This window comes from Rhinopithecus roxellana, chromosome 2 (genome assembly GCF_007565055.1).
Source record: "Rhinopithecus roxellana isolate Shanxi Qingling chromosome 2, ASM756505v1, whole genome shotgun sequence".
In the NCBI taxonomy this organism is placed as follows: domain Eukaryota; kingdom Metazoa; phylum Chordata; class Mammalia; order Primates; family Cercopithecidae; genus Rhinopithecus; species Rhinopithecus roxellana.
Window position 1 is genome coordinate 151,030,978 of NC_044550.1, and position 14,272 is coordinate 151,045,249.

General features: G+C 42.9%; 1 protein-coding gene across 1 annotated transcript in view; it reads right to left on the reverse strand.

The window, feature by feature from the left end:
* The window catches only part of SRD5A3 (steroid 5 alpha-reductase 3), a 24,312-nt gene extending 18,751 nt beyond the window's left edge, over positions 1-5,561 (reverse strand). Inside the window, exon 1 of the mRNA XM_010362891.2 lies at positions 5,119-5,561. Within this exon, the coding sequence (XP_010361193.1) occupies positions 5,119-5,339 (221 nt within the window). The 5' untranslated portion in view covers positions 5,340-5,561. The remainder of the gene's footprint in view (positions 1-5,118) is intronic.
* Positions 5,562-14,272: the final 8,711 nt, after the last annotated feature.

Consider the following 14,272-nt stretch of genomic DNA (forward strand, 5'->3'; position numbering starts at 1 on the left):
GCTTTTTTTTTTTTTTTTTTTTTTTTTTTTTGAGATGAAAAAGCCTGTTGCCCAGGCTGCTCACTGCAGCCTCTGCCTCGCAGGTTTGGGCGATTGTCCTGCCTCAGCCCCCTGAGTGGCCAGCTAATTTTTTTTTTTTTTTTTTTTTGGTATTTTTAGTAGAGACAAATACGTATTTTTAGCACAGAAAAATATGCCTCGGCCTCCCAGGGTGCTGGGATTGCAGGTGTGAGCCACCGTGCTTGGCCTGCTCACTTTTTGATGCTGTTTTGAAACTGATATTTTGTCTCATAAAAATGTTAGGCCAGGCTGGGCACAGTGGCTCACGCCTGTGGTCCCGGCGCTTTGGGAGGCCGAGGTGGGTAGGTGGATCTTCTGAGGTCAGGAGTTCAAGACCAGTTGGCCAACATGGTGAAACCCCATGTCTGCTAAAAATGCAAAAATGTCTGTGCATGGTGGTGCGTACCTGTGTTCCCGGCTGCTGGGGGGCTTAGGCAGCAGAATCGCTTGAACTCGGGAGGTAGATGTTGCAGTGAGCCGATATTGCGCCATTGCACTCCGGCCTGGGCAACAAGAGTGAAACCCTGTCTCAAAAAAAAAAAAAAAAAAGAAAAAAAAAAAGAAAATTTAGGCCAGGCACACGGTGACTCACGCCTATAATCCCAGCACTTTGGGAGGCCAAAGTGGGCAGATCATCTGAGGTCAGGAGTTCCAGGCCAGCTTGGACAACATGGCAAAACCCCATCTCTACTAAAAATACAAAAAAAATTAGCCAGGTGTGGTGTCACATGCCTGTAATCCCAGCTACTGGGGGTGCTGAGGCAGAAGAATCTCTTGAACCCAGGAGGTGGAGGTTGCAGTGAGCGGAGACTGGGCCACGGCATTCCAGCCTGGATGACAGAGTAAGACTGTCTCAAAAAAAAAAAAAAAAGAATGATAGTCAAAAGGTATAAAATCTTAGACAGGAAAAATATGTTTTATGCCTTTTTTGAGTTATATTGTACAGTGTGTTGCATACTTAATAATGGAGTATTATACATTTCAAAATTGATGTTCTCATCACAGAAGTGTATCTGAAGTACTGGATATGTTAACTAGCTTGATTTAATTATTCCACATCTCATCCACAATTTATGACATCACTTTGTAACCTATAAATTTATACGATGATAAATTGTCAATTTACAAAAAAAATTATACAAGCATAATGTAAAATGCAGCGGGCTTACAAAGGAAACCAATTATAGTGACATACAAGTAATGCAACTACTAAAAAACAAATTTGCAATATAGTAATACGTATATTTCTTTCTTTTTCAGACAGAGTTTTAATCTTGTTGCCCAGGCTGGAGTGCAGTGGCGCAATCTTGGCTCACTTCAACCTACACCTCCCAGGTTCAAGCTATTCTCCTACCTCAGCCTCCCGAGTAGCTGGAATTACTGGTGCTCACCACCATGCCTGCTAATTTTTGTATTTTTAGTAGAGATGGGGTTTCACCATTTCGGCCAGGCTGGTCTCGAACTCCCAACCTCAGGTGATCCACCCGCCTCAGCCTCCCAAAGTGCTGGGATTACAGGCGTGAGCCACCGCACCCGGCCTGTAATATGTATACTTCTTAATGTGTCTAATAACAAGATCTAGTGGTGAAAGACTGTAGTGTTCTCATAGCGATGAAAACAGTAATATTTTGAGGTATCATCAATATTCTTAATGTAACATAAAAAACTATCACAGAGTTGCAGGTACTGCTAATTCTACTGTGGTTTGTAGATTATATTCATAATTAAGGCAATGCTAAATTTCAGCTAGAGGTTAGTGAAAATAAAGACATAACTTTCTTCCAACCCAAGTTTGCCCTGAATTCTATCCACAGATCCTCTGAACCTCCAGTAAATGCTCCCTGGATTCCAGTGGGGAAAGTCTGGGCAGCTCTTTTTGCCTCTAGAGCCTAATTCAATTGCAAAGCTTCGATACCATTTGGAATCATTGTGAAATTTACGAAGTTCTTCTACATTCACTATGCAACCCAAAGCATCATGATACATGTTCGAGGTTGCCTGTTTATTTAGACTTTCTGGGAAATCAAAACTCTAGGAACCAAAAGGAAAACAAAAAAAAGCAACCATCACCTTAATTAAAAAAAAAAAAAAAAATCTACCAGACAGGAGTCATGGAAACAAACATTCCAAGAACCGATTTTAGGTTTTATTCTTGCCTCCTTAGGAAAGAAAAAAACAATTCCAAACAAAATTACCTACATACTGCCTTATTTGCAGAAATGTGATTTACAGCTGCCTATTTTTAACTATAGCAATTATGAACTTCTTTTCATTTTTAAGAGTACTGCTAGAGGGCCAGGTGCAATGGCTAATGCCTGTAATCCCAGCACTTTGGGAGGCCAAGGCAGGTGGATCACTTGAGGTCATGAGTTCAAGACCAGCCTGGCCAAAATGTCGAAACCCCATTCTACTAAAAAATACAAAAATTAGCTGGGCATGGTGGTGTGCACCTCTAGTCCCAGGTACTCAGGAGGCTGAGGGAGGAGAATTGCTTGAACCCAGGAGGCAGAGGTTGCAGTGAGCCAAGATCAAGCCACTACATTCCAGCCTGGGTGACAGCAAGACTCCATCTCAAAAAAAAAGAGTACTACTAGATTTTGCACAGGAAAAATTTTCAAATATAAGTATCAAGGTTAACGTTACCAAATGATTTTAAATTTGGATTAACCAAGATATTTACTAAATGCTACCATCTGGGATAAGTCCATTCCTACTTGATCTTTCACACAGATTGAGCTTCACATGGTACAAGATATTTCCCATGAAGTATACCAGAGCATAAGAGCTTGGGATTTAAATTCCAACAGGCAGGGTTCAGGTACCACCCTTGCTAGTACTAGTATCACTGCACAAGTGCTATCTTCTAAGTTTGAGTTTGCACATGTGTAAATGGGAATAATGACAATAACATCTCCCTCACAGGTCTACTGTGAGGATTAAATGAGGAAAGGCATGTACTCCTTAGTAGTCATCACATAATCATATACGTAAGCACTTAGTCAATGGTGGTTACTATTAATAAACCAGTAAAATCTCTCTTACATGCTCCTTAGCCATTAATACATTTTTTTAAAATGATAAAAGTGATAAGCATCTTGTCAATGAAGACTCTTTGGAAAATACAGAGACATATAAAAAAGAGGCCATAGACTCTTACCTTCACCCAAGTCTATCTCCCTTTTTCATATAAACAGGGGTACAAAATTTGAAAAGAGAGTACTACATGTATTAATTTTTTGGAGACACTGCCAGTTTTGATGCAAGTTATCTTTTTTTTGTTGCAATAAAAATGCCTTTCATTACTGGTCTGGATGTTTTGTACCTTCTCCAGTACTAAAAGAAACGTCTGTTTAAATTTAGAGAGAGAGGGAAAAAAGGGCACTTGAACACTATGGGAGGTTCTACTGTAGAATTCTGGAAGAAGAAAAAGGTGTAAATTGTTTCACAATACAGTAGAAATTACAGGAAGTCCAAAGAGTACCAATTGTTACAGTAATGAATAAGGAAAAGGCACCAAGTCTCTTTCTTGACTGTCATATAATAACAGACTTGAGTTGCAACAGCTGGTGTGTATGCAAGTTCAGGGGATGATTTTACACGTGCCATTTAATCCAAGTACACTAGACTAGTACCTTTCTCAAAACTCAGAAAATAAATTGCTGCGAAGTTAAAAGGACTTAACCCTGATTACAAATGGGGTAACAGGCAATTTTTTGCTTAAAGAGAGCCTCTAGGAAACAGGAGGTTTGATCAGTTTGTTTCATGTACTTCTACTTCTTCCCTTTAGGGTGCCTCAGAATGACCTAGTTCTCCCTTCTCTGTGTTAACACCTGACACATCTTTCTCTGACAGTCAAAACTCACAGATTATCCAAGTTTTAGAAGCCAAGTTATACTTGTCCCTTTGTTGCCTGCGGACCTGGGGCACTGCCTATGAGTGTTTCAAGTGATAACCCAGATGTTTTTAAACTTAAAAAAAAAAAATTTTTTTTTTAATACAAGGTCTTTCTCTGTTATCCAGGCTAGAGTACAGTGGCATGATTATAGCTCACTGCAGTCTCTAACGCCTGATCTCAAATGATCTTCCTGCCTTCATTCCAAGTAGCTGGCACTACAGGCACACGACACCACGCCCTGCCAATTTTTTATATTTTCAGGAGAGACGGAGTCGCACTATATTTCCCAGCCTGGTCTCGAACTCCTGAGCTCAAGCGATACGCCTGCCTCGGCCTCCTAAAGTGCTGGGATTATAGGCGGGAGCCACTGCGCCCGGCCTAAGATGCATCTTAAGAGGCACTGTTCTATTTCTACCACCTCGAATAGTATTTGGCCAACTCTTTCCAGCTGTGTCCTGAATTTAAAGTGGAAAAAGGAGAAGAAAATTATAACAGGTCTCACAATCTCTGATTCTATTCAAACCCTGACGATTAATCTTTCGCTGAACTGGGTTACAGAATCTTTCGAAAGTCAGATGGAGCTTCGGGACGGGCCTGTCTATGACGTGCACCTTGGATCACCTTCCCCAGGGGCACCTGCCTAGGTGCGGGCTAGGGCGACTCAGTCCTTTGTTCCCACTGCGAGGGTTGGGGAGAGAAATGGGGGAAGCCGAGGCCAAAGAGCCAGCCTGACTTCATTTCCACAAATGATTCCGGTGACCTCAAGTTAGAGTACGAGCCACTGGAGTGCAGGGGACAGGCAAGAGGAGAATTTGGGGCAAGGGGGACTTCATTTTGCCGCCTAAATTCGGATGACCAGGCCTAAATTCGGATGCGTTGCCATTTCCCACAGGGAAAGGCTCCGTGCGGCTACCAGTTCACATTCCTCCAGCCGAGTGCAAGCGGCTCCGTTCTCCCTCGGCGTCCACGGACACCTGGGCACTGCTCCCCCGAGCCACGCAGCAGCCCGGGCATGGCCGGGGTCAGGCGGAGGGAGCGCCGTGCTGCGCCCGGGAACCCGCCGGGGCCTCATAGGCCAGGTGCCGCCTCTGCTGCCCCCTGCTGGCTGCCCGCGAGCCGGGCGCCCTGAACTCTCCGCGCCTGGGCCACCGCGGCTCGGTTACCTCTTGGGGACATCAAAGGCGCGGCAGGCGGCGGGGCGCGGCGGCTCCCCACACTTCGTTTTCCCATAGCGTATCAGGTCCTGAAAGATCGCGCAGCCCGGGAGCAGGCCAGGCGGCAGGAGCTGCAGCAGTAGGGTGAGCAGGAAGGCGGCGGTCAGCGTGAGCCACACCGCGCGCAGCGGGTTCAGCGCCGAGAGCTCGGCCTCCGCCCAGGGAGCCATGGTCCGCGTGCCCGCCTTCCAAGCTGCTGGCGCCCCCACCGCCCGCTTGTCCGCGGAAAAGCGGCCACTAGCGCGCCGCGCGCAGGTCTCAGCCTGGCGGGACGTCGGTGACGCGGCGCGGGGCGGGGACGCGCAGAGCCCCTCCCGGACTCGCCGCTCAGCCGCGGAGGTCCTTGGTCCCGGTTGTGCTGGCGTAGGCTGGTCGCTCGCAGTCCCTAATCTGGGTATGGAGATGCTTAGATGGAGTTCCAGAATATGATTAATCAGAAGTAAAGACGCAAAACAGATGAGACCACGTGTCTGCCAGTCTTATCAGCATTATCTCCAAGGCAAAAAATGGAAACCTTACATGTTCCACTTTATTTAGCTAAATTGTGCTACACTAACATGTTAGAATATCATGCAGTCATTGAGAATTATTATGACGAGTGTAGAAACACGGAAAGCTGTTTAGGAAACAGTATGTGAAGTGAAAAAAAGAACCAACTGTAAAAATACATAGCTATGATTGCAAACAACTGTATTAATATGAATGTTTGTATATATGGATAAGGCAGATCACACACAAAAATGAATAATCGTGTTAAGAAGTTGGAAATGTGTTGCATATGTGTATAATGTAAACATGTAGACAAGTAATTGCACGTAATAATAAAAATTATAGTGGTAAAAAGTGTGTTTAAAAAACAGCAATCGCTTCCCAATAGGGTTTCAATCCTTAGAAGCAAAGTTTTTAAATTCCATCAGCTGTTTCCTGTAACATTTATCTCAGGTAGTGGCAATGCTATTTATTGACTCACTGATTTTAAACAACACTGATTTTATTTACTGTAAGTGAAAATCTAGCTCTTTGAAGTATTTAAAAGCCTTTAAAATGTTAATTCTGAAATATTGTATGCCTACTGTATGACAAGCATCATTTTGGATACTGAGGACAGAGGGGTTTACAAGACAATTGTCACTGCCTATTTGGAGCTTATGTTTTTGAGACTGGGTGGTGGGTGAGAAGTGGGAGAGGGGAGAGGTAGCCAACTCATCACCCTTACCCCAATGAGATACCTGATGTGTGTGTTGAATAAACATCAGGGTAGGTAGGTTAGTGGGACTTTGGATTGTTAAATGAGCAAGCTTTTAGAATTTTGCTTCTTTGTGCAACAACACCTAAGGCTTTACCAATCCTTTGACAGCCAAGTGATAAAGAATGGTCAAATTGGTATTCTAGCTAGGACAATGAGGCCTTCTTGAGTGATCCTGGATCTCTTTTGCAGGAGTCACCCTTTCGCTGTTTCTTTCCTTTTTTTTTTTTTTTTTTGAGACGGAGTCTAGCTCTGTCACCCAGGCTGGAGTGCAGTGGCCTGATCTCTGCTCACTGCAAGCTCTGCCTCCCAGGTTCACACCATTCTCCTGCCTCAGCCTCCCGAGTAGCTGGGACTACAGGCACCTGCCATCACACCCGGCTAATTTTTTTTTTTTTTTTTTTTTTTGTATTTTTACTTGAGACGGGGTTCACTGTGTTAGCCAGGATGGTCTCGATCTCCTGACCCCGTGATCCGTCTGCCTCAGCCTCCCAAGGTGCTGGGATTACAAGCATGAACCTGGCACCACTTCGCTGTTTCTTTATTGTTCTTAGGTTAACTCCCTGGAAATACAGCTGGCTTTTCCATGATCTCTTTCTTTTCAGAGAAGCTATTTGTAAGTGCATTGCAGGGACTCGGTTTCGTAGGTAGGAGTTTCTCTTACAGTTGTCTGACCTGGGGGAGGATTGAAAACAAGATAGGAGTGTGTGTGTGTGTGTGTGTGTGTGTGAGAGAGTATGTGTGTTGTGGAAACAGGAAGGGTTGAGGAGGAGGCTGGAGGGGAAAATTATCCCATATATTTTTTAGATTTTTTTTTTTTTTGAGATGGAGTTTCACTCTTGTTGCCCGGTCTGGAGTGCAATGGCACGATCTTGGCTCACCGCAATCTCCGCCTCCTGGGTTCAAGCTATTCTCCTGCCTCAGCCTCCCGAGTAGCTGGGATTACAGGCATGTGCCACGAGACTAGGCTAATTTTGTATTTTTAGTAGAGACGGGGCTTCTCCATGTTGGTCAGGCTGGTCTCGAACTCCCGACCTCAGGTGATCGGCCCGCCTCGGCCTCCCAAAGTGCTGGGATTACAGGCATAAGCCACCCTGCCTGGATATTTTTTAGATTATAATCAGCATGCACAGTTTATATTCAGAGAAGCCCCCTGTAGATGGCAGTGGCTGAACAGAAAGCCATAAGCTACACCCTCCGGGGAGTATTTGTAAATGTAAATCCTGACTGGAGTGAGTTAGTTCGAAAGTGGAATACCAGGCTAACATCTGTTAGAAAGATCATTGCTAATAAATATCAGTGAGCATTTTTTTCTTCATTTAATTAACTGCACTATATGTTCAACAAACTACTGGTCTTGCCTGCAGTAAATGGCAAAGCCATTTTTCCAGTTGCTCAGGGGAAAAACCTTGAACTCAGCCTTGATTCCTTTCTCTCATAGCCTAAATACAGTCAGTCAGCAAATCCTGTTGGCTCTACCTTCAAAATATGAATCTAAATTCCATCACCCTTAGAGTCAGTGCTTTAGGTCACTAGCCATCTCAATACATCAGAAAAAGAAAGAAAACATATAAGGACTACTAAGTAAGAAATAACGCTGGCATTATTTGACGATTATATGAAACTCCAATAATAGAAACTCCAATGGCATGCACAGATAAGGTATCAGAACTAGCAGGAGAGTTTGGGGAGGTTGCTGGAGATAAAAATCTGTTCATAAATATGATTTCTATTTCCCAGTAACAAACAGGAAATTGTACATTTTTATTTCTCAGCAACAAACAATATATTGTATGTTTCAAAGATACAATTCACAATGGCATAAAATATATGTCTAGGAATAAATCTAATAAGGATATAAAAGATGTTAGAAATCCCAAAATTATTAGAAATAGATCATTGGTGCGACAAAGAAAAGTCGGCACAGAGACAAAAGATCCCTCAGCAAGGCCGTCTTTACCTTCTGCAGAAAGGGCGCTCAGTCGCAGATGGAACCATGGCGAGAGCACCCTTGAACAAAGGAAAATGAGACATAAGTATTTATCCCTTATGCATTTGCGTTATCCTTACTGCTGTGTCCTGCATCCGTTGGCTGGAGTGGGACCTCACAATCTTTTTTTTTTTTTTAGGACAGAGTTTGCCTCTTGTTGTCCGGGCTGGAGTGCAATGGCACGATCTCGGCTCACTGCAACCTCCGCCTCCCAGGTTCAAGCAATACTCCTGCCTCAGCCTCCCTAGTAACTGGGATTACAGGCATGTGCCACGATGCCTGGCTAATTGTGTGTTTTTAGTAGAGATGGGGTTTCTCCATGTTCGTCAGGCTGGAACCTCATAATCTTAAATTGATACCTGATTTGCTAATAACCTGAAACTTTTCTGAATAGGTAAATGCAGGGAAGAACAAAGAAGTTGCTTACGAAAGGTGTAAGGAAGCAATAACGTTTCCAAATAAGGAAGGGGCATAGGCTGTGAGGTGGAACCTGCCTGTGAGCACGTCCAACAGTTACATAGGATAGGACTTAACGAAGAGTTATTAGCACAAAGCAAGGAGGCTTGAAGAAAGTTAGTCTTTAAAATAAACTATTATTTCTAACACTTATGATTTATTCTTTAAAAAGAAGGAAATCTTTGAAGAGGAAACTTTTTACTTTCTACAATCCCTCCTCTTTTAGTTTTCCTCTTCAAACTTGATTAACATGTCTTGGCTTAGTTGTTTTAACTCTTGGATGTGTGGTACAACATAATACCTAAGATGAAGGAGTAGAGTACACTTATTATAGTTGTTAAAGAGATAAGAATTGAGGCTACAGTTTTTTTCTTTTTCTGTTGATGAAATGTCAAGGTACAAGGGATAGCCAATTGAACTAAAGTGTAAGTACTGCTCTAGTTATTTGACAGAGTGTCCAGTAAAGGTCCTCCATAATACCACCATACATCCACTCAGCGATGAGTAAGGGCGGACTGATGGATCAGCTCTTGGAAGTGCCTGACTTCACTGCATCCTGTTAAGTCTCCAAGGAATGCCAAAATTTTCCTCTTGTCATTAGAGACACAAGGTAAAGTTGGTTTTGGAAGATGGAGACTGGATGGCCCTCAGGGGCTGACCCACAGGGTGTTGAGCTTCAGGAAATAACGGGGAAAGAGCTTGGTACAATTTGTTATTCCAGGCAGTGGAATCTTGAAAAAGAGCTATCGTGCACTCCATGTCCGCTTGATTTGAGGACCACCCCAGTGGAAAGGGAACAACCTGGGCCTTTGACCTACCGTGTGCACAAGCCTAACAGTTGCTTTTCTTTGAAGTGTGAAAGGAATATTTAATCCATTTTAACCAGGCATTTACATCTTTATACCCTGTTTCAATGGCTATGGTTTACCTTAGGTCTCCTCTTTCTACTACTGAGACCTTACTTTTGTCATTTGGCATGAAGCGAGGCATAGTTTGATTTCATAGGTTTGGGAAAGTGGCAGTTGTAGGAGGTGGAGGAGGGAGAACAAAGCGCATCTTAAAGAAGCCTATAGGATCCTTTCCAGTGACCTCTGCTCCTAGACCACAGAAATGCTCTAAAGTGGGGTTAGAGTTGCTAGTGGTAGGAATAGTAATGGATGTAGGAACCGGGTTAGGAAAGGAATAGACAGACTAAGCTTTTCTTAGCTTTTATTTGGTAGGGCTTGATCCAGGAACAATGGCCCATGATTCTTATGATAATGGCGTTTGCTTAACTTGGGTGTGATGTGTCCATCCCCTTTCTGCTGTAGGAGCAGCCGTCTTGGTGGTTAGCAGCACAAGGTAGGGTCCTTCCCAGGCTTGCTTGATTTTCCCTTCTTTCTACGTTTTGATGAGGACGTGATCCCCAGGGTGGTGCTGGAAACTCCAAGGGCGGTACCTGTGCTAAAAGACCTTTTGTTTTAAGGGAAGAGAAGGTTGAAGGTAAACCAAGTATATAATTTCCAAGAAATTGGTCTTTTGTTTTAAATATGGGGACATCAGCAGTGGACTTTATAGTCCTTAGTGCCTTCTTGCTGAGAAATTTCTTTAGCACCTATTTTTATTAGTTTTTAGACCAAAGAAAGCCAAACACCATTTTATATTTGACAATGCTTCCTGTATGGTTTTAAACCAAAAACTGAATTTTACCTTTACATTAGTGTGTTATTAATGTTACACTTAATTTTAACAAAGCCTTGTAGACATATTTATCCAATTTTAATGTCTGACCATAAGGTAAGATTTTTATAGACTCTTTTTAACCTTTTATAATTGTTGTTAAAGAGCAGGTTAGTGCTTTAAGAAAAACCTATTGTGCTTTTATTTTAATGTCCAGTTCACAGAAAAACTGGATGATACCCCTTTAACTTTAGCCAATGTTTACACACAGTTTCCTTTATAATTAATGTTTCAAAGCTTGCTTAAACCTTTAAAACAAATCTCTAAGATGATAACCATTCTTTTCCAAAGCGAACTTCCTTCATGTCTGTGGACTAGACTGCCTAAGGCCACACGATTAGAAGTTAGGATAATGCATGTGATACTTTTAACTTTTAGGAAACTTTACTTTTGTTGAAAACCTTGTAAGTTTGGGATTTCAGTTATCCTTTGCTATTAATAAGACCTTGTTTAGTCCAAATTAACTTAGAATTGGTATAGATGACTCCTTCCTGATTCTGTAAGTATTTTAAGGCTTGGCTAAGTGCAAACAACTCACCAACTATTAGGCAATTTTCCTAACTCTACTTCTAGAGGAGTTTCCCTATTACTTACTGAATACCCATTGTCTTTTTCCCTCAATCACCCAGGAGGAACCATCTATTGTCCTGTCCTGAAGCTCCTTCTAGGTCTGGTCGGACCTTTGTATGGTAATTAATTAAGATTTAGATGCATCCCCATCTTCCCCTCTTAGAAAACCTGCTGGGTTAAGGGAATTATTAGTGGTTAATGTTAAATCATCTTTTTCTAAGAGAACAGCCCCGTACTTTAAGGTTCTTGAGTCAGTCAAGCTACCTTTTTGCTTTTTTTTTTTTTTTTTTTTGACAGGATAGTTCTGACCTGGTGAGGTGTGCTCACAAAGAGGTTGGTTTCCTCTAAAAGTTATTTTTCTACTTTCCTACAACAAAGCAGTTGCCACTACAGATTGACTGCATTTGGGCCATCCACAGGTTACTGGGTTAAGGATTTTTGATTAGGGTATTACCAAGGCTACGCTCTTGATTACACTGACAACAAGGTGGAATGGCTGCTTAAGGAGGGTAAAGCTGGAATAGCAGCTTTTTTTTCTTGTGTTTGGGCCTTTCATTACCCTTCTAATATTTTAACATATGCCCTAAAGGACTACCAGAAGGAATCTGATCACCTTCACCTCTCCCTGAGTCAGCTTTACTCCCTGTGTTCATTTTACTAGAAACGTTTCCCATGTTGGGTACCCGGTAAGATTCAGTCTCCTGAAATTAGCAGAAAGCTCAACCCCTCAAACCAGGGATGTCTTGCCTTGCCTGCCCTGGAAAGTTCAACCCCTTAAACCAGGGGATGTCTTGCCTTGCCTGCCCCGGAAGGCTCAACCCCTCAAACCAGGGATGTATGTCTTGCCTTGCCTGCCCTGGGAGGTTGACCTGTTTCCTCCCTTTCCCCCTCAGAAGGTCCCTTGCACACTTCCCACTCATGTTGTCCTCTCTGGCTGCTCCCCCAAGGGAGAATTAGGCCCCTCTTAGTGTTGGCATGCCGGTATAAATCCCACGGCAGGATCCACCCTAAGCCATATGAGGTAGCTAGGGGACCGCGGAGAGGACCCACTCACTCCAGCCAGCAGCAGGACTTGTCACTATCCACACAAACAACACGGCAAGCAGGGTCATCTGTGATCATTCACACACATACACATTCAGCCCTCTGGAATTTCACCACCAAGGAAGTACTTTATTGACTCCCGTGGCGTCTCTTTCGTTGGTCTGTGTGCAGAGTCGTCACCGTGGTATATGAGGATCCTTTACCCCAGGTTGCTGGCCAGTTTCTTTCCGTGTTGCTGGCAGTATGGGTTTATTCATCACACTGGGTGGGTCTCAGCCCCTTACCCCTGAGGCCACCACAAGAGGCAGCGTGGGGCCTCATGAGAGAGGACTAGAGATGCCCTGGAGGAGAATGTATCCCCATACAGTTGCCACCAAAATTGTTAGAAATACCAAAATTATTAGAAATAGATAATTGGTGCCATGAAGAAAAGTCAGCACAGAGACAAAAGATCCCTCAGCAAGGCCATCTTTACTTTCTGCAGAAAGGGCGCTCAGTCGCAGGTGGAACCATGGCAAGAGCACCCTTGAACAAAGGAAAAGCAGACATATTTATCCCTTACGCATTTGAGTCATGCTTACTTCTGTGTCCTGCATCCATTGACTGGAGTGGGACCTCACAATGTTAAACTGATACCCGATTTATTAATAACCTGAAATTTTCCTAAATAGTTAAGTGCAGGGAAGAACAACGAAGTTGTTTACGAAAGGTTTAAGGAAGCAATAACATTTCCAGATAAGGAAGGGGCATAGGCTGTGAGCTGGAATGTGTCTGTGAGCACGTCCAACAGTTACATAGGATAGGGCTTAACAAAGAGTTATTAGCACAAAGCAAGGAGGTTTGGAGAAAGTCTTTAAAAGAAACTATTATTTCTAACACTTATGATTTATTCTTTAACAAGAAGGAAAACTTTGAAGAGGAAACTTTTTACTTTCTACATAAGACTTCTTCAAATAAAATAATAAAATGTTACTGATATTAAAGAAAATGTGTTTAACAGAAGAGGTATATTAAGCCTACAAGTTGGAAGACTTCATATGGTTAAGATGACAATTCTCCCTAAACTGATTTTTGTAATAAATATAATCCCAATCAAACCCCAATCTTTTGTGGAACTTAAGCTGATTCTAAAGTTTATATGAAAATGAGAAGGGCTCAAGGTGGCCAAAGCACTCTTGAAGGTGAAGAAAAATGTTAGAAGCCTTACTCTATGAGACATCAAGTCTAATACAGAGTGCTACTATGCATAATTATGTGAGTGTGGTAAAGGAAACAGGAACAGACAAATAGACAATGGAACATAATGGAGAGTCCAGAAAAAGACACCCACATGTGTCAACACTGGGTGTATGTTTGAGGTTACATGATGTGTCAGTGGGGAAAGATGAACTTTACAATAAATGAGGCTAGGACAAATCAGCAAACTCTGAGAGACAGAGATGGAGATAGAGATGATAGAGATAGAAAGAAATGAGACAACTTCCTTACTCCATTTATCAAAATAATTCTAGGTGGGCTAAAGACCTATGTGACAGGTAAAATGAAATGTTTTAGAAGGTAGTATAGGAGACAATAGACAATTTTCTGTTTTGTTTTTTTTTTTTCTGGGATGGAGTTTTGCTCTTGTCATCCAAGCTGGAGTGCAGCAGTGCAGTCTCGGCTCATTGCAAACTCCACCTCCCAGGTTCAAGAGATTCTCCTGCCTCAGCCTTCCAAGTAGCTGGGATTACAGGCGCTAGCCACCACAACTCGCTAAGTTTTGTATCTTTGGTAGAGACGGGGTTTCACCATGTTGGCCAGGCTGGTCTCGAACTCCTCGCCTCAGGTGATCCGCCCGCCTCAGCCTCCCAAAGTGCTGAGATTACAGGTGTGAGCCACCACACCTGGCCTTGGAGACTATTTTCATGACTTCATGGTAAGGAAGGTGTTCTTATTCAAGATATGAAAAGCAACTAGAAGAAAATATCCAAACATTCTGCAACATCAAAATTAAAATCCTCTCTTCATCAAAAGATACCATAGAAGGCCAGGCACCGTGGCTCTTGCCTGTAATCCCAACACTCTGGGGAGGCTAGTAG